This window comes from Triplophysa rosa, linkage group LG12 (genome assembly GCF_024868665.1).
Source record: "Triplophysa rosa linkage group LG12, Trosa_1v2, whole genome shotgun sequence".
Lineage (NCBI taxonomy): Eukaryota > Metazoa > Chordata > Actinopteri > Cypriniformes > Nemacheilidae > Triplophysa > Triplophysa rosa.
The window spans coordinates 5,727,808-5,755,091 of record NC_079901.1 but is presented as its reverse complement, the minus strand read 5'-3'; the positions used below and the strand labels follow the sequence as shown (position 1 = coordinate 5,755,091).

At 39.9% G+C, this 27,284-nt stretch overlaps 4 protein-coding genes across 9 annotated transcripts; all 4 read right to left on the bottom strand.

Moving 5' to 3' along the window:
• Nucleotides 1-371: 371 nt before the first annotated feature.
• bcl7bb (BAF chromatin remodeling complex subunit BCL7B b) lies at nucleotides 372-3,755 on the bottom strand. Of its 3 annotated transcripts, none has more exons than XM_057348114.1 (6): nucleotides 3,568-3,755; nucleotides 3,260-3,335; nucleotides 3,067-3,169; nucleotides 2,631-2,813; nucleotides 2,193-2,272; nucleotides 372-2,106 (listed from the first exon to the last, which is right to left on the bottom strand). In XM_057348114.1, exons 1-6 carry the CDS (start codon nucleotides 3,657-3,659, stop codon nucleotides 2,020-2,022), a joined length of 621 nt encoding a protein of 206 aa, XP_057204097.1. In that variant the 5' UTR covers nucleotides 3,660-3,755; the 3' UTR covers nucleotides 372-2,019. The 3 variants fall into 3 exon arrangements, with proteins under 3 accessions (XP_057204097.1, XP_057204098.1, XP_057204099.1); XM_057348115.1 differs by having other exon boundaries at nucleotides 372-2,103; XM_057348116.1 differs by having other exon boundaries at nucleotides 372-2,097.
• Nucleotides 3,756-3,986: 231 nt separating this feature from the next.
• Nucleotides 3,987-7,259, bottom strand: tsen34 (TSEN34 tRNA splicing endonuclease subunit). 4 transcript variants are annotated; one of them, XM_057348214.1, is made up of 6 exons: nucleotides 7,191-7,259; nucleotides 6,429-6,530; nucleotides 5,402-5,714; nucleotides 5,105-5,237; nucleotides 4,580-4,852; nucleotides 3,987-4,488 (listed from the first exon to the last, which is right to left on the bottom strand). In XM_057348214.1, the coding sequence occupies exons 3-6, from the start codon at nucleotides 5,672-5,674 to the stop codon at nucleotides 4,271-4,273; spliced, it is 897 nt and encodes a 298-aa protein (XP_057204197.1). In that variant the 5' UTR covers nucleotides 5,675-5,714; nucleotides 6,429-6,530; nucleotides 7,191-7,259; the 3' UTR covers nucleotides 3,987-4,270. The 4 variants fall into 4 exon arrangements, with proteins under 4 accessions (XP_057204197.1, XP_057204196.1, XP_057204199.1 ...); XM_057348213.1 differs by having other exon boundaries at nucleotides 5,402-5,711; XM_057348216.1 differs by having other exon boundaries at nucleotides 5,105-5,234; nucleotides 5,402-5,711.
• Nucleotides 7,260-7,525: 266 nt separating this feature from the next.
• selenot1b (selenoprotein T, 1b) lies at nucleotides 7,526-9,502 on the bottom strand. Its single transcript, XM_057348244.1, has 6 exons — nucleotides 9,313-9,502; nucleotides 8,994-9,112; nucleotides 8,764-8,882; nucleotides 8,488-8,575; nucleotides 8,187-8,344; nucleotides 7,526-8,077 (listed from the first exon to the last, which is right to left on the bottom strand). The coding sequence occupies exons 1-5, from the start codon at nucleotides 9,441-9,443 to the stop codon at nucleotides 8,220-8,222; spliced, it is 582 nt and encodes a 193-aa protein (XP_057204227.1). The 5' UTR covers nucleotides 9,444-9,502; the 3' UTR covers nucleotides 7,526-8,077; nucleotides 8,187-8,219.
• Nucleotides 9,503-17,499: 7,997 nt separating this feature from the next.
• Nucleotides 17,500-26,265, bottom strand: ccnl1a (cyclin L1a). Its single transcript, XM_057347881.1, has 11 exons — nucleotides 25,965-26,265; nucleotides 25,523-25,597; nucleotides 24,987-25,096; nucleotides 22,544-22,664; nucleotides 22,397-22,461; nucleotides 20,402-20,501; nucleotides 20,082-20,186; nucleotides 19,452-19,590; nucleotides 18,650-18,761; nucleotides 18,477-18,569; nucleotides 17,500-18,385 (listed from the first exon to the last, which is right to left on the bottom strand). The coding sequence occupies exons 1-11, from the start codon at nucleotides 26,217-26,219 to the stop codon at nucleotides 17,971-17,973; spliced, it is 1,590 nt and encodes a 529-aa protein (XP_057203864.1). The 5' UTR covers nucleotides 26,220-26,265; the 3' UTR covers nucleotides 17,500-17,970.
• Nucleotides 26,266-27,284: the final 1,019 nt, after the last annotated feature.

Below are 27,284 nucleotides of genomic sequence, written 5' to 3'. Positions count from 1 at the left end.
CAAAAATAAGATGTGTTTATAAGCGTGGTTAGAGGTCAGTGTGTGGTAAACTCTTACATTATTTTTAAATGACAGTATACCGTTTCATTAATTTATTGTTTTGTCAATATCAGAAATGCTTATTTTGTAGACTCGACTTTATGTCGAATTCATTCATTGAAGGAGGCAGCCGCATTGATTTTAAATGGAGACAATAGAGTGCGCACGACACTTCTGTTCCAAATAAAGAGACAGTTTAGGTTAAACTGTTCCGATTACATATGTGATAATATAGTGCTTGTATCTCATTCACTTATATAAAACTAAAATTCAAGTATTCAATGACACACACCACATGAAAATATACTAAAATATAATAATTGACCAAGAAATACAATAAATCAAAGTGCTTTTATTTTTTCATACAAGAAAGCCTGGACAAATATTGTAACTAGCAACATGATTTGATGATCATATGCAATCTTGTTTATTGTCTTTTTCGTTTTTTAAAAAATACCTCAGCCTATGGAGAGTGTTAACCTTCATATTTAAAATACAAAAGTGTGACCTTGTCATATAAAAAGATGCATAACAATATTTGAATAAAATAAAGTCTAAAGAGACTTTAAAATACTGTAGATTATACTGTAAACAGATTACAGTGAAAAGAAATCTTGAATATATCGACAAATATTTTGACATTCTGTATGCATCACATGCGTATTATGCAAAAAAGGTACATTTATAAAACGGACTGTGTCCTAAACCGCCAACCCCCCCCCCCCAAACGGTCAGTCACTATTCCCTACATTAGTTCACTATTACTACGTCATCTAGGCTGTCTCGTTTCATAAAAGCAGGTAGGACTCTCCGGAGGCACCCTTCAAATGCGACCTTCTTTGACAGGAATTCGGAGGATACATGAGCTGTATCCTTCGTTGCTGGAGATAACCCACAATTCTGTGCGTTGGCCAACTTCTGTTATTTGAATAAACGGCAACAGCTGCACATTCAATCAAATATGTGGTGTTTAAATGTTAACAGTTTACAATTTGTGTCACGTTTTTTTTTTTTTTTTATCTCAGCAGGCATATGTAGTAAATAGGTTTACAAGTGTTTAGTGAATTTTAAACGTTTTGAAACAGTAAGGCAAAAATTGTATATTTGTTTAACTCTTTTGGCATTGTTTAGGGTAGAAAGTAACCAACTTTTTACCTCTTAAATCATGTAGAAATCATTTAAATTATTTTGACAGGTGTGCGACGTGTCGTCATAGCAACGTGGTACTTCCTGTTTCCTTTGCTGCCAGTACCACGAAGATTCCGTCCTGAAGATTTCAACTCCAACCCCAATCAAACACACCTGAACTATCTAATCAAGGTGTTCAGGTTTGCTTGATAATTACAGACAGGTGTGCTGAAGCAGGGTTGGACTGGAGCTGCAGTCTGCAGGACGGTCGATCTCCAGGAGCAGGGTTGGTGACCACTGCTTTAGAGGATGATACCTATGGAGGACACAGCCTTACGAAACGGGACAGCTTATATAGTCCACTTTAAGGAGCGGGTGAAAACGAGTGAGTAAATTTGGACACTCGGTGCACTGGAAGCGCTGCGGGCGCCATCTTCTGCCGAGACGCGGGAATTCATTCAGCGCGAGCCTCACGATAAATGGCTAGCAGCTAGCCGTGAGAGTGCCAGTGTACAGCGGGTGTACACTCGTTATTAGGATGCATCGTGGGATTGAATGACTGCACTCAGTAATGTCCACTATGAATTCGGACACCACTAAAATGGATGTCTCCTCAAATAGTGCACTATATTAGGGTATATTTCGGACACAGTCATTGACCTTCATTAGAAAATACCTGACAACATTTGAGTAATACACTGTGGAGAACTAATAAAAACAACAACAAAACGTTCAAGCTAGTTTGATCAAATAAAAGCATTTCAGGCATTTTGGCAAGCTGTAGAAATGTCTCTTCAAATGTTTAATCTCTGTCATTGACCGTTTTGACCAGTAATTTTTAGAACAGTGAGATTAACTCACATTTGAGTTTTGTTCAGCGCAAACTCTTTTAAGTGATGGAGCTCCAACAACCTCCTCCTCCTCCTCCTCCTCCTCCTCCTGAAACAGGAACAATGTCAAATAATGTATTCAATCAAGGGTTCATTTTTAATTTCCAGAATGCATTTATATAAAGACAGCTGTACCTGAGCAGACAGAGACGACACATCTTCTTTAATGAGAGTCGGGGGCTCATCTGTCACTTCACTGCTAGTCGTTGATGTCTCTAAATATGAGGACTGATCATTAGAAGCATAAAAACCTTACAGAATCTTAACAGGTTTTCTAATCTAGTTTCATAAATCCACGTCAAGAATATGTCTGGATCATATTTACACAACAAAATCTAAAGTTATTGTAATTTAAATAGGAACAATATGCTTATTTGTCAAAAATGCAATCAATAATACACTTTATGCAACAACAATTATGTTGAAATTTGCATTTGCAAAATCAATGATAAACATCCTATTTGGAAGAATGAGATAATTCATTGAAATTTCGCACCAGCCTTGTTTTGTGATAGATTATGTGAGGCTGTGATAAATACAGTAAAGACGAAGATTTCTTTAAGCTTGTTTCACCTCTCTCAGCTTCCATAGTTTCTTGACCCAGGGTGGGAGGCTGGGAATCCTCAGTGCGGAAGTAAGGTGCATGGGACGGGCTCACAGCTTCACTGACGTGCTGTGGACTTGAGTTGCCACTGCTGTCCACTTTTGTGTTAGACTGATAGGCATCTGACAGGAAACTCTGGTTACTGTTGTCGTCTGTAAGAATTAAAGAACTTGTGGGTAGTCTAAGACGTAATTGTGAGAATTATAATGTTTTTTTTGTCAGAATGTAATGTTACAACAAATGCAAACCACATACAAATGCAAAGCCAACCAGAGCACAACACAGTTGCGTGTTGCATTACATTAAATAGGGGATGTTTGGAACTGTTTACAGAGGAAATATCGCACTTCCTTGTCTCTGACATGAAAGTCTTCCATAAACATCTCATGATATGTCTTTTGTTACCTTGAAAATCCAATAGCACTGAACGGGCATTTTCCAACACCACATCTGTAGGAAAACCCTTCAGTCCTCTCCCTGCTGTACCTGTCCCTTTAGGCTTGTAAATCTAGAGAGAAAGTTATTTTGACTATGATCACATTCCTTTATCTGCAACATGGACATTTGGGTAAAATAAACTGTTATGTTTCCCACAAACCTTTTTAGTCTCTGTAACAGGGACCCATTTGAATATCCGTAAGGATGTGTCGCCCACTGTAACCCACTTCTTTTCCCTTAGAGAAGCATATAAGAGAACATGTATATATATTTTATTATATATATCTCTACAAATTGTTATATAATCCCAATAACACATTAAGACCCGCCCACACGCTGTATATACTAAGCCTCATTGGCTTACTCGCTTGTCTGTCACGTAATGCAATGACGTCACCCTCCCCGCCACCCTGAAGTTTATTTTCGTAACGCTGAACAGAAACTTCTCTCTGAAAATATGCAACTTACCACCGACGAACCCTTTCAATAGCCGCCATTACTTTTTTAATATCATCTTTGGCTCTGCTGCGCGTCTCCGCTCGCACGGATCGCCCCGACATTTTAACAGGTTTTTTTAGTTTGTCAATGTCAAGATCTGCCTTTTCTTGCCTTTCCTCCGTCTGCAACTTGATCTCGCGCTGTGCTCGTGTTGTTCTCGCGAGATGTCATGCGCCACTGGCACAGCCTCTCTGCTACCAACAAGACGTTTACATCGTTGAAACCACAGCATGACTGTACAACACTAAAAAAGGGCGTTACATTTATGCAATCCCCACAAAAACTCTCTTTCACTTTGCAGATGCAAGTGCCATACTTACTTATTCAGCTCAATTTCCCATCATTTATATATTAACATTTTGAATAAAACAGTAAACTCAGTTTTTTATTCACACCAGTGTTTATATACGTATGCTTCTTTTGCCACAATAATGTCTGCACAAAATAAGATATGAAATGTTTTTGGGCAGAAAACAGCACAAACATAAATTAAGCAGATTCCCAAAACATCACTTATATCAAGGCATCTTCTTGTATGATGCTCTACATTTTGAGAACTCCATCAGATTTATTTCATTCCACAATATAGAGGCACGACAGAGTTATTCGACCTGCATCAATAGCACCACACCACCTTTCAACAACCTCAACAGATCAAACGAGTTTATTCCAGTTAAACCATAGAACTCCACTGCAGCGATGAATACACCACACCCTCCTCTATGCTCTCATCCTTTCCAGTCTCGCTGGGCTTCTGAGGAGAGCAAAGCAACACTGTTTTTTTCACGTTAGAGCCCAGACGAGCTATAGCCAGAATATCGCAGAGCGGCAACTGTTCATCCATGGACATGCACAATGCAATGTAATGAGCGTGAAAACGCAGAGGATCACCTGTGGCAAAAGAACAACATTTTGACTGTTACCGGAGTCGTACTTAAAATATAATCTTGAATGCACAAGAATGTGACTGTAATGAACACACCTGGATATACCAAGAAATCTCCTCCGAACTTCCCTGCGGAGGTCAGATAATAGCCTTTACTTCTCAAATCCCTGTATACACGGAATCTGATTTCCGAACGTTCATCTCTAGGCATTGGCCAGTCTGTGGAAGGGAAACTACGCTCATCTGGGCAGTGGCTGAAGCCGGCCCGGGCTGTACAAAGCTGGATCGCCATAGCAGACCGTGGAAAACTGAAAGCTTGGTCCAGGGCATTAAGACGATCTCTGACTGCATTTCCGGAGTCATCAGTATCTGTCGGACCACAGACATAATTAAACAGGACCGACACAGTCACAAGCCCAGCCATCTTGTTTTTAGTACACACATGATGAACTAAACCTGTGGTGAACAGAATTACAATTGACTTCATACGTTAGTTTGATATTTGTTTTCCTACGTGTTTTTACATGTGGCTCAAGTATCCAAATACATTATTGGTCTCTCCTATACTGTATATTATTTTAATTTAATAATTTAAGTATTTGTTGTAAATGGATCACACACCATTCTCTTTCTCTTGCATTATTCTCCTCAGCACTGTCTTCTTGTCCTCCAGGGCCAGAGTGCACTGCTCTGTATAACTGCTCTCCAGCGCTGCCTCGTACTGTCTCGCGGCCTCCTCATCTTCACAGTCCTGCTGGAGACAATAATGATGAAACACACGTGATGTCACTCACACAATACCGCTACATAAAGCAATATTTAAAGAACAGGCAGAAAAACAGGTAGATATTATAAACAGGCATGAGATGCAGATAGACAGGCAGATATATAGATATGTAGACAGACAGAGTATGAGACCTGAGTGTGCAGTGATGCTGCAGCACTGGTCGTCTCCTCCAGCATCAGCGCCTCCTCCTGCATCAGCTCAAGAGGTCTGCCCAGCCGCACATTCTGCCGAGGCTGACGGGCCAGAGAGCCCACAAGAGCCCCGATCACACCCGCACCTCGACACCTCTTTATATCTGACACCTTCCACAGCAGAGGTGTGGAGCCGCAAAAACTGATGTCAATGACATCGTCTCCTGTCGACTGATCCTCACCATCAGCATCCACATCTTCCTTTACTTCCATATCCGATCAGGGTACCTGCACGGTTAAGATGCCAAAACTGCTAAAAAAAAAAAGATACTGCATCCACATTAACAATACAAAAAAAGTTTACAGTAGGTTTTACAGGTTTTAAACCCTTCATTTGCAAAATAGCAATAATCTTTATTTTACAGCAGGGGTCAGTAAAGAGTCATATAGTCATAAAATAAGAAGCTTGAACTCATTTCCACTTTCACACACTGACAATTATTCACATTCTTTGTTAATCGTTCATTACAATAATATTATTCATAATAACAAGTATATTTGTAATAATTAAAGCAAATTATATTATTTTTACATTATTAAGTCATCTTGAGGCCACTTGGCTGAGAAATACAGGGGTGAGACCATCAAGTGAAATCCAAGGGCCGGTTTCACAGACAAGGTTTAACTTAAGCCAGGACAATGCCTTAGTTAAATTAGGATATTTAAGTCGCTTTTATAAAAATGCCTTAGAAAAAACATCATTGGTGTGCATCTTGAGACAAAACAATGGCACTGATATATTTTAAGATATATTTCAGGGCAAGTTATTTTAATTTCAGACCGCTCAATCATTCACTTTAGTCTGGGACTAGGTTTAAGCCTTGTCTGTGAAACTGGGCCCTAAAGATGTAAAATACTCAAAGATTGTGCCTCTGAGAAAAAACAACCACAATAACACAAATCAAATACAGCTGCTTTAAAGTTTATGCAACACTGTGACCAAGAAAAATGTATTTCAAACTCTTACCCAGATGAAACGGGTGAACAGCAGTCCTCCGTGATTCCACATCAGATCATCCACAGAACAGTAGAGCGGGCCAGGTGAAAAAGATCCGACCTGCTAACATTTCTACACAAACAAAATATTTTATGCATGTTGGTGTAAATCAAGTGTAAAAACACGCGAGCTTAATTATAACACTATTAGCACAATATTTTTTTCGGCTTTCATCTGTGCGAGGTGTTTTGTTATGCATGCACTACAAAGCGTGTGCTTGTTTTATTAAATAAACCTTTTTAATTAGTTGTAATAAAGTTGTATGCACTTGTTTGACAGTTTGTTTGACAGTAATGATAATGTGATTAGCAATAAATGTGTAAAGCAAATGTTTCTTCAAACTTCATCGTCAGCAGAGGGTAGGGATCAATGGATTGTGTTCCACAGCTACAACTGAAGACATAACAAACCTTGTCTTTGCAAGTAAAATTTTGCTTATAATATAGCCAGATGTTACTTAGATTACTTTCTTTAAATAAGAGAGAATATTGGATTTAATACAGATAGGTGCGTGACCAATTTGATCATGAGACGAATAAGCACCCTAAGAAGACAACAATACTAATAGGAACTGTCGCTCTTCCCTCTCCTATGTACCCTCTTCCTAAACATATCTGCATCAAATGAATATGACTAAGTAACGTTACACTAGCTAGAAAGCGTTATTTCACAATACTGAAATCTTATCAGAAAAGACTGAAGATAACTACGTTAACATTTAACAACACTCACAGCACATGCGTTTCTGTGGGTTCACTTCCTTAAATACCCACGTGACTGCAAACTACAGCCATCTCTTCTTCATTTTTTTCATTGGCGGCTCGCATGCTTAAACACTGCGATAGCGCCATTTGATGGCAGACGCCGCTGGCGCAGAGTCGTGTTGAAAATAGAGATTTCCTATTTCTAATTTACATAAAATTTAGAAAATAATTTAACTAGAGATTTCCTTTTCTAAATAAAAAAATCTAGAAAAAACGTCTTCACTTAATCTAGTGAGAAAAATACAAAGTTATTTATTTGAAAACATGGAATGAATATACACAGATTGTTTACACATCCATTCATTAATTTTATTTCAAAACCAAGTATAAACGAATATTAAAAATGATCAAAGATAATATTATAACAAAGTACATCCTTGATGATATGTACATATGTATTTATTTAATATTATGTAGGCCTACACACATTTTAAAGACTACCTTTGCCTTGAAATAGCTAGAGTTTACATTGACATAGCAAAAAAAACTCATGATAAACATTGGGTGGAATAAACAAGTCTGGCAACTTTTACAGTTAAAAAAAAGACAATAGAGAGAGAGAGAGAGAATGTTTGAACATCCAGATTTGTCTATATACTGAAAACAAAATTAGTTTTCAGGAAAATAAACAGGTAAAACACTGTATTTAACACTGATTTCATGTTATTCAATGATCAATGACTACAAAATAATAACGGATGACAATCCCATTTCCTCTGTACTTTTAAACCAAGGACATCTGAGCTGCTGTGGACTCATGAAACAGTGAGAGGGGCTGAACATCCAGTCCGCACCAGCAGACACGCCTTCAGTACAAACCTTCATTAACGCCACCTCACACAAGACCTCACACACCTAGAGAACAAGGGGCAAAAACATGCAATACAAACATTTAGAAGACTTCACATTTCATCTAAAACTTGATATGAATGTATGGTGGGGTAAAGACCATAAAGCTACCCACAGGGCCCATTCAGTCTTTTCGATTCCTGCAGTATTATGCACGTCTGTGGGGTAGAGAGTCCATGTGCACGCTCAACTTCATCTCATTCTCCAGAATCTGCACCAGCTGCTGCATGGAGGGCAGGTGGCCTGACTGAAGCTTTGACCATACAGGCACATCTGTGAGCACACAAACAAACATCGCAAGATCAGTTTCTCATTGTGGTCTTTAATTTAAAATATATATATTATAAAAATAAACAGCATGTAGCTTCAGTTATAAGAAAACTGTACAACATTTATTGGTTAACGTCATGTCTTACCATTCAGTGTGATTTCAAAGGCCCCAGTTGACATACACTGGTTTTCAATCATGTTGCTAAGAAAGAACACCATCATGCAGGCATATATCTTTAAAACACATGACAAACTTATGAAATGCACATAAATCATGCAGAACTCAAACTTGCACAATGACATTCACAAAAAAACTGACATTTTATAAGAATACTACTGCAATTGGGGAGAAATAAAGTTTTAAATATATTTTACGTAAATAAAACATCAGTGTTTTTCTACACAAGCAGAATCATTCTAACCTTATTTTCTTGTGCCCAAAGCCAGATCCCTGGAGCCTCCATACGGAAGAATGCAAAAGGATTCTTACCCAGGATAATTAAACCAATGACTACAAGTTTAAAGACAGAGGAAAGAAGTGGTGTCCCTGAAAAAACATAAGGCAGAAGAAACCAATATAGTTTAAATGTATAAAAAAAGAGCTAAATACGTTTATTTAAGACATACACTGCAAATGTTTTAGGTATGATGATCACCCACCTGTATATGGGCTGTGGCAAGAAGTTTTCTCCCTCTGTGCGGATGTCTGGGTACCTCTGGGTGAGAACCCGAGTGTACTCTTCAAACACCCGCCTATATCCTCAGGATACACTGCAGAGTAGGTACTGTACTTAAGAACTGACACATCATCAAAACATTTTGATGTCTTCTGAGGTTTTAGACAAAACATATAAAATCCCACTGAATCCTTTAAATGCACATAGACATAGTACAACAGCAGTTAAAATTGCTGCTGTCAACAAATCATGCACACGCGAAACGGAAACAGAAACTGCTTTTTGTTTGCTTACCAAATGTGAAATTTTAAGAGTGGCATTCCAGTATACTGCATTTTCATGTTTTTAACCCTGCCGTCGTCTGCTGCGGCATGATAAACAGACAATACACATACCAGCAGAAACGATAAACACCGCGTCTCCATACCGCACAGTCCGGACACGCCTGCACCGAACACACCCGGAACTTTCCAACACAGCAGGGTTTCAAAGTAAAAGCAATCCTTCGAACGGCCTTACAAAATAAAAGCCCTTTCTAATTAAAATAAGATGCTTGAACTTTAAAAATGACACGTAATGATTCTAAACGAGCAAAAACACAATTAGACTAGTCATTTGCTGCAGACGAATATTTTTGTACCAGTATGACCAGGAAGAGCGAAATAATTCGTAAAATATTTAATAATAGTGAAAATTAGGAAGGGTCTTAAGAAAGGTTTATAAGTTGTTCTGCTTGTTAATTTCCAGGGATATCAGGGTGAAAAAGGGTGACAATGATGCGAGACCCCCAATGCTACGAGACCCCCCACTGCTATAGTATACGCACATATATATATATATATATATATATATATATATATATATATATACGGTTGTGCTCAAAAGTTTGCATACCCTAGGTAAATATGATCAAGGCTGTGAAAATAAATCTGCATTGCTAAGCCTTTGGATCTTTTCTTGAAAAATGTTACAAACATCTAACCTTTCATTGGAAAATAAGAATTTTAAATAGGGGGATGTCATTATGAAATAAATGTGATTTTCTCTAATACCATTGCTCATAATTATTCATACCCTTTTACAACTTCTTATTTTTTGCCAAGATAACAGCTCTGTGTCTTTACCTATAATAGCTAATACATTTGGAGAACACCAGACAAGAGATTGAGACAATTACTTTATAGAGAATCACTCCAGACCCTTCAGATTTCCAGCTCCATTTTGGTGCTTCTCCTCTTCAGTTCTCTCCACTCATTTTCTATAGGGTTCAGGTGTGGAAAAAGTGATGGCCATGGTAGAAGCTTAGTCTTTTGCTCAGTGACCCATTTTTGATTTGATTTTGATGTTTGTTTTTAGAACATTGTAATTTTGGAAGATCCAAACTTAGCCCAGTTGGGGCCGTCGGGGCCTAATGGTTAGAGAGTCGGACTCGTGACCAGAAGGTTGCCGGTTTGATTCCCAGGGCCAGGGGGTAACAACTGAGGTGCCCTTGAGCAAGGCACCTTACCCCCACTTGCTCCCCGAGCGCTGCAGTGATAGCTGCTCACTGCTCCGGGTGTACGTGTGGTCACCACTTGCTGTGCGTGTGTTCACTAGTCTCTGGATGGGTTAAATGCAGAGGTCACATTTCGGGTATGGGTCACCATATCTGACTAATAGGTCACTTTCACTTCACTTTCACTCCTTGCAGGGACGGTCAGGTTTTGATTTTTTATCTGTTGATATTTACTAGAATCCATCTGGCTAGTACCTTATATATAATAATATATAAAATATTAAAATTATTCTTTTATTGTATAATAATTGCATTAAATAAACGAATTGTTGAATTTTGTTGTATGTTAACTTTATTAAATAATTTGTTATATGGGTCCTGTAACATTGTCGCATTAATAGAAACCGTATGGGACATTGACATGTAGTGGTTGAGCTTGGTATCGCAGTCCAAACATGATATAGTGTTGACTACAGTGTGCACGTTTGTCAGCAGAATGGATCATAATCAGTGTCATGTATTTTCAAAACAACAGTCAACCTGAAGATCTAACATACACTATTTTGTATGATAATCCAAATATCAGTTGTATCATATCCAATAATCCAAATATCATATCCAATTACCTGTCAGCAGTCAGACACAGGTAGACACAGCGATTTACAGTGCAGTCCGGTTATATGTGTTCCCTGGGAGTCGAACCCACAACCTTTTTCAATTCATTTTATTAATTTCTTTTTTCACTAATATTCATTGAAAACATGAATGACTTCACTGTAAAGGGTATCCTACAATGACAACTGACTCATGACGTCAAAGCATTCGTTAGTGAAGGTCAAGTGTCACAAGCGGTCTTGTTGTCCAAATGGCGCACAAACAAACACAAACAAACTGGCGCACAAAACAGCGTGCAGTTGTGTTTAATCAAGTGAATGGTTTTCCCATGGTTTACTATAGGTTGATGTTTAGCTACCCCCTGCTTTGTTTATAGTTTCAGTCAGTAGATTGGCTATACGCATACATATAACTTGTGTTTATGTGTTTGTTCTTATGCTGTATCTTATAATTACACTGGCATCCTTATCTATTCTCGAGTTTATCACTCCAATATGCAGGATAGGCCATTTTTAACTATTTTTATTCAGTTTTTTGTTGAAAAACATGTGGCTTTTGAACGTTAATCAACGAACAGGCTCTTTGGCTCACTTTGGTTGGTTGCATAGACATGACTGATAACATACATGTGTTAAAGGTACAGTTTGTAACAATTTTGTAGTAAAATATCCCAAAACCACTAGGCCAGTGTTATACTGTACATTTTGCTCGGCTGAGTACTTACAATATCTCAAATGTTTCCAACTACTTGTAAATCGTGAGAAAATCGCCATTCTAAACAGTGACATACGGGGTTGTGCAGTCGCCTGTCATATCTGCGTTACCCTTTGTTACCGCATTACTGACGTAGAAACCGCATGACAACAGTGTCGTGGACAAATGCGGAAGTAGTGTCTAGCATCTAACAAACCACTAGCTTGTTTCGAGCAGTCACTTATTTATGGACCAAAATTATACGCAACATTTATAAAACTTTATTACTTTACCTCATCCGCTAACATGATTTCTCGTTCCCGTCTGATTGACGGCCATCGGCGGTGGAGATGAAGACAACAGATCCCATCATGCCACGCTCCTTCACAGCGTCATCAAGCTACGCCATTGTTGTTGTTTTTAACAAACTGTAGCTTTAACGCATGGTAAATGAGATTCAAAGAGCTCACATATGGTTAAAACATGTAATGCGCTTTCTGAACTGTCTCTCTCCCTCACACTTTAATCAAAAGCAAGGTTGGAAGACAGAATCCATGTTTCACGTGGCGCATTCGGAGAATATTTTTTCCTGAATTGCAGCTGGGTGTGAATGTGCTCAAAAACATGTTGCCTTTTCTTCCCTGACAAGTGTTCCGCACATGCAGCTGACAAAGGAAAAATCCTATTCAGTGAAGTGTTTTCCTTGTTAACTTCTATCTTTTGCGATGTCCTACAGCTGTGAAAAACAAACAGCACGTTAATGTCCGCTAATGTCCAATTCACGACATAATGACTCATTTGAACCGATTCATTGTGTTGAAACAACCCATATATCAAACACTGAACTCACGAGACTAACTGACTGAACCAATCAAATCAGTCACTCAAAACACATCAGGGCTGCGTTCAGTTTTCTCCAGTATCTCAATATTAAAGTCCCAGTGAAATTAAAAATTACAATGCCTATTTTTTCATGAAATGCTGCAGCTTTAATTGTAAATAGTTTATCAATGTGGGTCATATTCTCTTTTTAAAATCGTGTGCCCTCATAATCTTTAGTTAAAATCTGAAAATGCACTTCCGTCCTGTAATGAAAATCCATCTTAAATGACGTCTCTTAGATGGCTTGGGCAGAGCATCCGTTAACGCCTCCCCTTCAACTGTCCATTTCAAAATGCAACGGCTGTTTTTATACGTCCAATCAAATTGCAGAGAAAGACGAAAGCCACGTCCACTATTTTTCTCAATCAAAATTCCATTTCACTCGGAAATGCGTCAAAATACGGAAGTAAAAACGATCGCAACTTCCGGATCACAGGGACTTTAAGCATCAGCAAGGCATCTCACCTTATGTTCTGTGGGATGCTGTTGGCCAGGGTTCAAGCTCTGACTGGGTCCCTGCTCCTGTGTGATGGGGATAGCTTCTCTGTGCCAGTACACTCTGATAAAGCAGTTCAGAATGGCTTTGGTGGTGGAGATGGCCCTCCGTGTCTCATCATTGGCCATGTAGGCTACTGCATCACTGCCTCCAGGTTTCCCCCAAGCACACCCTGAATAATAACAATCACAGGCTTTTACGACAAATCACAGTCAGAAATCGAACGAACAAGAGAAAGAGTCGAACAACATTCTGCGAGAGGTTAATATATTAATCACAAAAGTGACTGCCTGTGTTCAGTAGCGTTGTTAACCACCACGCAAACCACGGAAAATGCGTAGGGCACCGCAAGCTTGGGGGCCCCCTAGTGGCTACAAGCGGTAAAATCATTTGACGCTTGTTTTATTCACTCAGATATACGCAATGAAGCACACGTATCAAAGCGGTGCTCAAAAACGAAAGAAAGCAAATTAAAAGAAATCTAATACTAATTTTACGAATATAGCAAAACAATGCTATGAAAAGAAGCATGAAAAGAAGAATCTTGCACCTTTTACTTTCTTACACTGTAGCTAAAAGCATTCTGTATTGTTTTGAATAAAACAAAGGACACTTTTCATCCCAAAACCAAGGTTTATTCTTATAACAAACTGTAGAGAATTTTGTGCTGTTATGTGGTTCAATGTAAAATAAATCCCGTTTATATTTGAATGTATATATGCCTCATTAATTCCATGAACTCAATACTGCTGTGCAATTCAAACAAAAATGTTAGGCAATGTGTGGGGGCCCTCAGGTCTTGACTTTGCTTAAAGCGGCAGTCCGCAAGTTCTTTTGAGTAATAATTAGCTAAAAACAATTATTAAGCAAGTACATGAAAGAACTGTGTTTAAAACTGTGTCATTACCCTTGCTGGATTCACCACGGAACGCTTGTAATAATGGTTTGTAATTTGCCCTGTTGGGTCGTCTTTCCCGGAGATCCTTATATGGTGTCTTTCGTCTATGCGTCATTTTCGTACACAGCACGAAGAGGATCCGGCTGCTAGCCCGCGCGTGGATGCTGCGAGTGACAGGGAGTCCCACGACTCCCTTCGTCTACGCCGGCCACGGATGCTGATGGGCGGAGGAGGAGCTGCCGGGGGAGAGGAGGATGGCGTCGTGACACCCAAAACCCCGACCTGTAAGGGGCTATCCTCCTGGATGGTCGCCAGCCCCGTGAGAGGCTCCACCATGGACATTCCCCTGGACTCCTCACGATTCATCGCGAATTGGACCTGGTCCACGAAGCCCAGGGGTCTCAACCGGCGCATCTTCGCTGGCTCGAAGGGTTCATCGAGGCAGCTGTTGAAGATTACCTTCAATTCTAAATCATTCTGTCACGGTTTACACGGGGAGAACCCAATAGCAGGCAGGCAGTGGTGAAGGGGTTAAACAAGGATATTTATTAAATAATAAAACAAACACCAACGATGGGGAAAAACTAAACAAATGCAAAATACAACAAAACAAAGACTTCCCACGGGGGGGGCAAAAATAAACTAACAGCAACACAACGTCTTAAACAAAAACACGGCAGGGTAACACACAAGAAACTCACAGTCCACGGACAAGACAAGGGACAGGAACAGGAACGGGAACACTGAACGCAAGCACAAGGAACAGGTACACAGTACATACAATGACCGAGCAACAAAACAATGAAACATGAGGGCATTTTAAAGGGAAAACAAAGGAAGGGTAATCAACGAGGGCAGGTGGGAAACATAAGACACGGCAAGGAAGCAATACAGGAAACGAGAGGGGTGGGACCAATGACAAGACACGAGAAATCACATGGAGTGTCAAAAGATAAACACCCCATGGCTTTCTCACACTAAACCAAAGGCTTTGTCACGAGTCTCACGACTCTCAAGAAAACCATGACAAGATAAGGCAGAGTCGTGACAGTTTACTGCTCTTTAATAATTGCTTGATAACTTTTTACTTACATTACTGAGCTGAAGTGGTGTCTTAAGTTTCAGGTACAAACAAAAAAACCTGGCAACAATGATGAATAACTAAAGCATCACTAGAACCTGTGTGCTCATTTAGCTTACGTGCTTCATGTTCTAGGCTAGCTGCTGGTTTCACTCGCACACAGTGGCGGAGCTAAAGTTTTATATATGGGGTGGCCAAGGCTACTTCAGGGGGTCCACAGACCATGACAGAAAATGCGTGTGTAACCCTGACCTGGCATCAAATTATAAAAAAATGAATCCTAGGATTGCTGATAAGAGGTACAAGTGATAATTTACTTCTAAATGTATGTAGATGAAATAAATAATAAAATATAAATAATGAAAAAGTTGAAAACATAGCTTAACCCTGATAACTTGTTTAATTTAAACAGAAACAATGCAGCACCAGAGGTGTCTTTAAACTGATGTGGATCAGAGCAGCATATATCTGATAAAACATAAAACTCATTCCATAGGACTGCAAGATTAAAACAAAATCATTGATGCTGATTATTGCCCTTGATGTTGTCATCTTGATTATTAATTTCAGATATTAGGATACATGAACACTTGTCACACGCTTTACACGCTACAAAACAAGCCAAGAAGCGTTTATGAATTATTGTACTGCTGTTTTATTGCTTTTTTGATTCTCTAAGGAACATAAAAAGCAGTTATTCAAACGGGAAATATATAGAAAACAAACAAAGAACATCCAACATCACTAAAACACTCAATGGCTTCAGGTAATACAGTAAAGAGTCTGACTAATGAATCTCTTTCTTACATCGTATCTGTACGCGGTTGTTAATGATAAACTTTTTGAGCGTGACGCGCTTCAGCACAGCTCTTCTTCACCGGTGAATCATTTAAACGCCTCTGATTGGTCAGAGTATTCATACCTTGAACTTGATTGGCTGTAATGCTCCTAGCTGTAGCAGAGCAAAGAAGCTGTCATCCACATTCGTTCATTTTCACCTAAATCTTATTTAGATTGTGACTGTCATAGCTAGTTTTTATTAGGCATGGACTATTTTTCCTCTTTTGTCTTGAACTTGGAGAGCAGATTTGTTCACCTTGTTGTCATTTTTTTTCCAAAGCCTCTGTTAATTTCCAACCCTGATGTAAACAATGTATGTTACGTTGGGAAAAGATTTACTATCTGTTAATGGAGCCTAACATAAACTTACACAATGAAAAGTTGTTTAGGAATCCTAAAGCCAAGGCTAAAGAGGGAAACTTATTTCTTCCTTCTAAAGTTTGTATGAAGTAAACCGGCTTAAAATGTTAAAAGAAATGGAGGATCTCTCCCAACACTGTTTGTATTTATCTAAGGTTAGAAAACGATGGGAAAACTTTACATTTACGCAACATTTAAACCTGTAACGTTAGAAAGTAGGTAGACCACACTATAATGGTATGGTTCAACAAAAAAAAACGTCCCTGGCTGGGTCGGACTTGAAATGGCTAGCAAGCAAGCGGGTCCTTTTGAATATTCCATTTGTTTAGCAAATTGCAGCGGTCCATTTGCTTCTTTTCTCTCTTTCGTCAGTCTTTAAAAATAAATCTCAGATTTCGCGCCTGTACAATCCATCGCACAACTTTTTTCCGTTCCCTCACCTAGACTCGCTTGAATTTCGTGTGAGGTGACGTCACGTGAAAGCATGGGCCCCGAACGTCAAAATAAAAGCGTTGTTCAACGAGAGGTGAAATCAGATGTCAATCAACATAAGTAGCGAATCAAATTTTGGGGTGGCCAATTGGATGTCAGGGGTGTTCAGTTCTACCTTGGACCCCCTCTGGCTCCGCCACTGCTCGCACGGCACACATAGCTACACGGTGTTTTTAAACGCATCATTTGATTCCATCGACTCCAAATTTGGGAGTTGAGAATCGGAGTCGACTCCAAAAAACCCGGAACCGAACATCCCTAGGCACCTCCCACCAAGTTTCCAAATAAGGTTATGATTCCGGCCAGATGCGTCGTGTTGATAACCCATTTCTTTGTTGAATCAATATTTTACTTCTCGACGTAAACCTTTTGATGTACCGACAAAATAGTGAACGACGATTCAACATCAAAATCTGATTGACGACCGACACTGACGTTTAATAACCAAAAATGTCAGTTTGCATCCCTGCATTTCTGTGATAAGTGTTTTTGATGATGATTCAAAAAACATGGTTAGCTTTGGTCTACTACATTACCCATATTGACTGCTGCTGCCATTTCTGCATTAGGATTTTTCCTCGCTGATATCAACAGCAACGATTCTCAACCATGTGAACAACAATTGAGAGTAGGAATAAGTCACCTTTTATTGAGTAAAAATCAGACATGAAGACGTGCAGACTAAGAAACAGTGAAACAGTCACCATGATCCAAAAAATGTCTGCATCCAACTGTAAAAAAAAATATGAAAATTGGTTTCCCTGGGAAAAAAGATTTTCATTCACCAGTAGAGCATCTTAATTATTCCTATAGATGTGCAAAAGTTGTCCTCTTTCCTGAAAACATTTTCCATTTTTTGTGTAACTAGTGATTCTCCCACCTTCTGAAAAAGGTTGCTTTTATAAATCAAAGCATTTCTCATTTTACTTCAACGTTTAACTCCTCTTTACACTGTAAATATGTAGTTTCATAACTTCTTAACATTTAAAACTAAAACAGCAAAATAAGTCAAACAAACAAGCAGCAGCCATAACCGGCCGCTTGAATCGGACAAATACATCCGCAGTCTCGCAGAAATAACCTGACGGAGGAAAGTGTTCTCAGCGCCTGTGTCGACTGTGGCTTGAATGGCTGCTGCTGTGGTGCTTGCTTTTGTGAGAGCGTTCGTACGAGCGTGAGCGATCTCGCCGTTCGCGGTGATGCCCGCTGCGTTCGTGCTTGTGCTTTTTCGCCAGATCGGAGGATCCTCTGTCCCGCTCCCTATCTCTCTCCCGCTCTCTGTCCCTATCGCGGGGTTTGCTGACGGAGCGTGAGCGGCTGCGAGAGCGTTTCCTCTTGTGCCCGTGCCTGCTGTGTGAATGCAAGTCGTCCGAGCGCTGCTTTGATTTCAAGTGTGGCAGGAGTGGAGATGGAGGGCCGTGGTTGGCGTGTCGCCGTGGAGATGCACTGCGGCTGTGAGAGCGACTTCGGGAACGTGAGCTGTAGGTGCCCGAGTGGCTGCGTCTGTTATTGTAACTGAAGAAAGAGAGCAATTTAATACAGATAACTCGCTTAACAAACTCGACCAATCAGAGATGAGCAAAGCAGAGTGATCCAGGACACTTACTGCCGTCTGGGAGAGCGTGATCTGGACCTGGATCTCGATCTGGAACGAGTCGCACTCCGGCTGTTCCGGCCTAATTTATTGTCCTTCCTGAGTCTGAGTAAAGGACAAGGATGATCACTAAGTGTACTTAAATTAAACGAAACTGAAACTGTTTTTAGGTGTGAAAAACTCACCCGTTGTGTGGGCTCTTGGAGCCCCGAGGTCGATCTTCTGTTTCCTTCTTCACAACCTTAAGCGTCTGAGGGTTTGGAGATGTCTCATCTGCTTTTGTTACATTAGGTGAACCTGACAGGAAGAATCAAATGTTTATTTTTAGCTCGAAGGGCTTCTTAAGAGCCATCTTTATCTTCTGACATGTAGGTTGAGTTTTAAATGCAACGCTAAATGAAGATGGTGATTTAGGGGTCGTTTATAAGAGAACGTTTTCAATTAGAAACAGAAATTTTGTGCATTTCGGCAGTCCAAACTAATGTTTTATCCAGGTAATATGTGAAACAGCAAAACTGTGAAATCAGTGACATCATGTCCAAGTGTATTTAAGTGTTCATTCTATAGGCATAAGCAAATTTACTCTATACAATAATGGTGGCCTACAGGACTGTGTTTGTGCTATGCAACATACTTCTTAATGTTTCTTCAGCAAAAAGTAGATTTACTGCAACACTACGATCAACGGAAACACATTATTTTATATTCACCAGACTTTAAACACACATATAAGCCGACAAAGGGTATTCAAAAGCACTTTTGGGCTAAACCTGGATTCGTGCATGTGCGGAGGTGTGTAGTGTTTCTTTACAAAGTGACATCGCCATCCACTGGTTTTAACATGTTTTCGTGAAATTGTGTAAACATGGATCGTTTTGACAACATCGTCATGTGTACGTTTCCGTTTTCTACTTCATCATTCTTGTGCAAACGTAGAAATAAATCTTAAAAAGCTATAATAAAAAGGGTCATAAAAAGACAACATACATGGTTTGGATCCAGGAGAGAATCCACCAAGTGTGAGAGCAGGAGTACCATCAGGATTCAGCCCTTTGGCCTTTAGCTTGGCTTCTTGCAGTACCACCTTCCGCTTGTCCACCTCCTTCTCCAGCAATTCATAATTTGGCTAAAACACAACAGTTGAATAAAACAGAAGAAATGACCTGCTATTCAAACAGGTGCAGTTACATGTCAAAGGCCACAATAAATGAGCAGCAGTAATAGTGATGCTCACTTGAACAAACACCACTAATAAAACTAAGAAGGGAGTGACCAGAGCCATTGAGAGAGTTGCGTCAACCCGTTGACTCCAATGGAACAGTTTTTTTTTTACAGCAAAGGCGGTTCATGGAGCCTCTCAATAGTTCACGTAAGTTACTAGTAATGCATGGAGCTGCAGCAAAACAGACCAGTTGTGACAAACCTTTAAAACATTTAAAGACGCAATTCAATTAACAAATAAAAAAAAAGAAAGAACTAAAGCATTTAAAGAGAAAACCTTCCTGGAACTATCTGAAGGCTCCATGAATCACGTGACACGCAAAATGTTTGAACTTCCGTTGTCGTGACTCTCTCCCTCTCAACGGCTCTGGGGGGGTGACGTGAAACAGGTCTAACCTTCTTTCTGGTGTAGAGTTTCAGAGTGGTTATACAGATATCTTTGATCTCCTCCTCCGTAGCACCAAACAGCAAATACCAGTGTGGCCGTGTTGGTAGCGGTATCTGAAAGAGAGGAATCGTGTTAGAAAATTTGTAAAAACATCACAAAAGCTCACTGCTCTGGGTGTGTGTGTGCACTTGGATGGGTTAAATGCAGAGCACAATTTACGAGTATGGAACACCATACTTGGCCTCACATTACATCACTCACTTTTTTTTTTTTACTTTCAAAAGAAAAGACAGGTGGAGACCATAAAGAGCAGACAATGAACTTGTACCTGCAGCACTCGAGCAGCGAGGAAAATGCAGGCACAGGCGATGGTCTCGGCTTGAAATCTCACAAACACATTGGTGCGAAGGCTGTCGTTCATGTAGTCCCTGCAACACAAAAGTTGAACCACAACATTGCAATCTGCCCAAGTGGCTTGATCTTTATCTGCAACCTCCATTTAATGTACGAGGCTTCTCATATGATGCAGAAAGACCAAATACATGGAGGCTTGAGTTTAACTTTGCCCTTTTCCTCTCTGTGTCTCATGTACCTCTGTCGTTCTATACCAGAGTTAAGCGTGCATGCGATGTGGACAGGCACACGTACAGTGCACACCTGTGCACATAGACAAGCTTGTGAGGTGAAGGACGGGGAGGTTTGTCAAGTACTGAACAGACTGTCCTTGAGTGCATGCAAAAAATGCCACAATTCACTGCAACGAAATTCATTTTTACTTAAGGCTAGGAAACCAGTAGCGCCTAAAAATAACGTTAAACTTTCCATCATGAAGCACGTGAGGGTGTAAAATGGAAACAAACTGGAATCTGAATTCTGAAGGCAGCGGGAAGGTAGCACAGATGACTGCATGCAACTCATGACACAGAATGGCATGCGAGGCGCATGGTGACCAGTCAAAGTGGGACCGAAGCCATTTAAAGAGCAGCTGTCCGGAGAATGAACAAACACAGATTTCCTGCAGTATTAGACTAGTCGGCTAGACTTGCGGGCAGACAAAAATCTTTGACTTCGCTGTGACAGCCAGATATGGGATGTAAATGCTCTCTGAGAAAAGCAAACAGACAGACAGATGTGGACCCAAACCTCTGCTTGTCGTCATCATCACAAATGAAGCAAAGACTACATTATGTACTGCACAAGAATACAAACACCCTAGATACTACTAGTGATGTATACTGCAGCTCTAAGACCCCATGAAATATCAAGACCAGTGGTTTCCTTTCCTATGTTAATGCACTTGCAATTTTTTATTATTATTTATAAGTTATTTTGAGTGCACTCCATTGCATACAAAATACATTGACAGTGTACATACTATTTAAAGTATGTGGGCTATGTTTGGCTATGTCATGACCTGAATATTTGGGCGGGGCATTCTCATTCTAAAGAACGTTTAACTGGACAAAAAATGGATACGCCCTTACCAAAAAGATGACACATCAATATTTGATTTATCTTGTAGGAAGAAAAGACTGGCTAAAAGTTTGTTTGGATAACTTTCATACACATAGATTCATGGCAAACGCTTTTTAATTTCATGGGGTCTTTGTAACATTCAATTCATGTGAAAGTCATAGACTGAGCAGGAGAAAGTCCCTGTAGGACTGCTCAAACCATCATATTTTTAAGAATTATTCATCTCCTACATTAAATCCATACCTCAGCACTTATAATAAAAAAATAGAAAGAATCTATGTTTATCTAATTAAATCTAGGTGTTAGAGATAAATCAATGAAGTGCAAATACTCAGGCTTTAAAACAACCTTAGAACGGTGAAACCAAACTTAAAAGAAAAAAAAAGAGGAGATAAAACTTGAGACAAAGCAAAACCAAAAATACAAATCCTTTTGGACAACCCCCAAGAAAACAAGATGCTGCTGGCAGCTGGGAAAGGCCCCCCTCAGTGATTCTCGGGCAGAGAGCTCTCACTGGATTGGCTGTCTCGAGAAGGGCAGCCAATGGGGGGAGATTCCTGAGGTCATGTGGTTGGAGGAGCAGAGTTCAGAGGTTCTTTATGACACTTACCATCTTGGACTACCCTTTAATCAAAGAGTAGAGAGAAAGGACAGAGTTAAACCAAGCTCTCCATTTGCTTTAAGAAAATCACAGCCATGAACAAGAGATTTAAAACAGCTGATACACACAAACACGCATATGCCAAGAATAAATCCATCCATCAGATAAAGGGACAGGAACGTTACATAAGAGGCAGAGGGTTCTTTACTGGTCTAGACTCCAAATGCAAAACGCCCGTCTACTCACCAGGCTGTCTGGACCAGCGTTTGGTTCTTCTCACATTCAAGGACTTGTAAGTACATGACTATAATCTGGTAGACAGAAAACTGCATGTCAGGCTGACCAATCTCTTCAAAAAACAGCACAACCTTTAAATGTGAAGTGCGAACGTACCTTGTGTGGATGTTTGACGTGTACGCAGAAGCCAAGTTCCTTCAGTATGCGGCGTTCAGCTTTGATCACCTGGTTTTTGGTGTTTATGTAGTTCTGATCAAGTATCAATGGGCTCGGAGTCCTGATTTGTGAAGGAACGAAAAGAAAATGGTTTCCCCCGACCCAAAAACTTCTCAAGACAATGAAAGTGCCTTGTGTCTGCTTTATTTACAATTCAAATCATTGATTTTTCCCTTCAACCAACTAAAGGCAACAGGTCCAGTTTTTGTAGACTCCTGTAACTTCAGTGTAAGACTTTTAGCTCTGCCACAAGTGACGAAAAAAACTGCACCTCACCACATCATAGCTTCAACAGAAAAGAAAGATGTTTTTGCAAGAAACACACCAGAAGAACCAACATCAAAATGAACTAACCAGATCAATTCTAAAGACAAAAGGCACTGGAAAACACAAAAGGCACTGGAAAACACAAAATGACAAAACTGTGGAGAATTCCTCTCTGACAAATGCTGCCTGATGAAGATCTGACTGGTCACACCATTGCGGCAAGTACTTTTCAAAGCTTTTATTTTAGTGTCGGGACACTCGTTTCTATTATTGTGGCCTAGTAAACAAAGAGACGACATGAGATCTTGTCGACACTGTTTACAGAATAAGCTCATGACGTACTAACTGTGCTGAATCATGTTCCAACTATAATTACCCCAAAACACAAACATGTTTATTGATGTGCTTCAAAGGTAACAATGCTAACGTCTCTAAACGCCTTCATCTCAAGAACAACAGAAAAACTGATATCCGAAAACAAGAATGCCTAGAAAACATTGCTCAATCAGAAACAAATCTGACTAACTTATACTCCTGCTACAAATATTACCACCATGAAACAATTTTCCAAACATTTATTGTTCAAAAATCATACGCTTAAGTTAAGGGACATAAAAGACCAAACTGTCTACTTTTCAACACACTATTGCTATGAAAATATAACTTAAAGGTGGGGTGTCCGAATTCTCTTAGCCATTGTTGATGCTCAAATCACCAAAACAAACACACCCCTACCCCCATCTGTCTCTTTCGTCAGCGCTCGGCTCAGCTAATGTCCATCCTGTGCACCTTACTGCTGATTGGCTACAAGGTTGTTTTGGTACTCGGCCCGACTCAGTTGTCTAAAGCGTAATTTGGAAATCGGTTACCCCGCCTTTAAGACAATAGCAAATGGAATCTGTTTATATTTTAGGAAACAAACAATCACCTAAACAATTTCATTAACACTGCAATGTCCACAAAAATATTTAGAAAAACATCAAAATAACATCTAAAGTTTAATAAAACAACCGATTATGTCTATATTAAACAACATGGTTAGTACTGTCTGGTTAAAGCTGAATATAAACAGCGACAAACATGATCTAACATGTGGATACCAATAATGCTTCAAAACATATAAGATCTAAAACCACCGTCTTAACATTTATTTGTGAATTGAATAAAAGAGTGTGAAACGACTAGTTTAAGTAACTTAGATCTTAAAAGGCTACCCTAAATACAGCATATGCTCCGTGTGTAACCGCTAACAGGCCCTTTCATGTGAACAAACCCTTAACATTGGTCTTGGGTGTGCAACGTGTGATATTTCTGTGGCAGCCATGACGTGTGGGGTGAGGTGTCTTTCTTGATAAAATAAAAACTTGCATCATCACCTGTGCCGGCAGAGACAATAAGCTTAAACTGAGATACAGGAGTCACCCAGACGCTTCGGACCAGCGGCCAACCTGTCGATCCCCGATTTCCCAGTGACCGCTTTCAGACCACTGGCTTCTCCCGGGGGAGGGGGGGAAGCGACACCTCGCTCACTGTTGCCATGCCGACTGCTTCATCTCTACGTACCATTCCACATCACCCAGGCATTGGTAAATGTAGCTGGTCGCTGTTAGTTGGTTGCAAGGGAAAAAAGAATTCAAGTTAATACCGTGGCCTTGGTTTTAAATGAACAAGTTTTCCTTGTTATCCTCTTTCATTTAGGTTGTAGACTAAGTCAAATTTAGACTAGCCAATAACTCTGACAATATAACCCGATTGTTTTGTAACCGATCAAGGTTACGTTTTCGAGCTGTTTGAAGGCATATTACTCGCGCAGGTATTCAGAAGACTATATCCTGCGGTTACTACCAATTTATGACTGATGAAGAAACTGAAAAGCTTTAAAATGGTTTAGAATACATAAAGCAAACAAAAGGGCACTCAAATGAAGACATTGTATCCACAACAAGCAGAAGTGCACAAGACAACTCACAGTTAATATCTTTAAGGATACCTGAATCATTTACAATTTGAAATGATGACGTCAAACGTTGTTAAAAAATAATCAGATCTGTTAAGGTGGTAGGTTGCTTGCACAGGTAACAAACAGAGAAGCACTGTGAGAATGAGCCATGCTTACTTTTTGCCTCGGAGCTGCCTTAAATGATGAAAGACGTTGATGACGTCTCGTATCCGCCGAGGGGCTTCTTCGATCTTTGAGGCCAGGTTAACACAGGACATGGCGACAATCTAGTGAGAGGGGCAAAAGGCAAGAAGAGCTGTCAAAACACCCATGAAAGCAAGTCTCATACATTAGTTTATAGACAACTTTTTTTTTAATCAGCCTGTTTGGGCCTTTTCTATCACAATAAAGCCTGCTCAAGTACATATTTTAATTATTTTTACTATTATTTAATCATATGTTACCATTACGGCTTAATTGTGGGTGTACCTTATTTGCTATCGTAACATCATAACCAGACAGAATTTTAGGCGCTTTAACATGCATATAATGTAGCAAAAATACCGTCCAGTTAGGTAGCTCACTAGTACACATACAAATAATTCATACAGAGCGACACGACATGTTTGGGTTAGTCTCAATGCACTGCCAGTTGCCCAAACAACATGGCTGCCATCCGCATTGCTTACATGTGGTTTAAGTTGGTGTCTTACCTCAAAACTGTGTTTCACGAAGGACTTTGAGTAGAAGAAGCGATGAAAAAGAACTTGACCTGTCGCCATGGCAACCTGTAATAAAGAAAAGCGATTAAAGGAAATTTGCCATAAACGTTCCTGTTTTGAGTTGAAAATCAACGGCCGCCATTTTGTTTTTGTCTAGGCGGTCTGTCGCCGATAACGAACTACGTAAAACCCACTGTTATTTGGCTGTAATTGCATACTTTATGACCAACACTGACATCTAATTTATGTACAGTAAATGACCTTAACCAAGATTAACTCGGATTGATTTTGTTGGGTTATTATAACTTAATTTGTCAGACGTTACATAACAACCACACCGCTGATTTAACTAAATCGACCTGTCAACGTTATGGCGGCAATTTATTAAAGTAATTTCATGGTCGTCGTTCATCTGAACGGTGGCTACATTTACCTGCGGCAGTCGTAGCAGGATACCGGCGGACTGGATTAGCTCGCAGCCCAGGATCCGCAGGTAGGTCTCGGTTTCCAGGTCTAGGCCATCCTGCATAGACAGGGTCGACGAGAGTTTTTCCTCTGGGATTAAAGAATTGTCTATGGTGAGGATGACTTCGGAATACACTTTATCGCCTATTAATATGCCCTCGCTATTAGCGGGCGCGTTTGTGGCAGGACCGGTGGCCATAGATGCCTCCATAATCGCCGTCATCGGTGCCTGTCAAGGATGTTCTAGACTCGGTACTTAGAAGTAAGCCTAGAACTAGAGCGGACAACAGCTCAGCACACAGACGTTTATCGAGTAGGAGAGTCTGATCGCTGATTGGTGCAGAGATAGGTCATGTGACACGAAATGAGCCAATTGCTTACCCAAAACTGTTACTATTTTCAACGATGACAAAATATGACCAATCGTAGAGAAGTGTGACCAATATAGATTTAGTGTACGTTCCAGAGCCATACAACAAAGCAAAGCAAAACGATGATAATTTAATTGTACACTTTAGTCATCCTACTAGTTACACTGAGGTAGTAGCGAAAAGAACAATAACCAAGAGGCTAAGAAACACTGTTATAACTATAACGTTTATTTTTTGGAGACCGTGGTGTGCCTCCTACCGACGGATTTTGTCTACTCACCTCATTAAAGTGACAGTTTCAAGTTTGTTTTTATACGAAGGAACGTTACTGTGACGCAAACCCGTCTGTTTGACGAACATGTTTTGTATTCATCCGCAGCAGTTAAACCTAATGTAGAGCCGCATATATTTTTGTGCGTTTAACATATTTAACTTATTGTATGATATAAATAAATACATAATAAGCTCCACGGTATCACTCCTAACACATTTTCAGGATAATAGATAATGTGGTCGTTGAGTCAAGTTCATGTAATTATGAAAGAGTCAGTTCATGCATTGTTATCATATTTAAGATGTAGCCTATTTTAAGAATAGATACGTTCCGTAAGAGTTTACGGGTATTCTAATTGGATTTTACATACGTTTGTGTCTATTTCATGATGTACTAATGACATGTAATTTTACGAGAAGTCTGACGTCAATGACCAGAATTGAAAACAGTAGGTTTGTTTGAGATGCACCTTGCCTGGCCTGAAAAGAAGACGAGAGGCGGCTGCAGTAAGGGGAGGAGTGAAAACAACGCAGGCAAGACGGACACTTCCCAAATCGCGCTGTCGAGTCGACTGGAAACGGCAGCAATGGAATAGATCGCGTTCACGTTTTTTATCGCATTTTTCTTGGGCCAACTGAGTTTA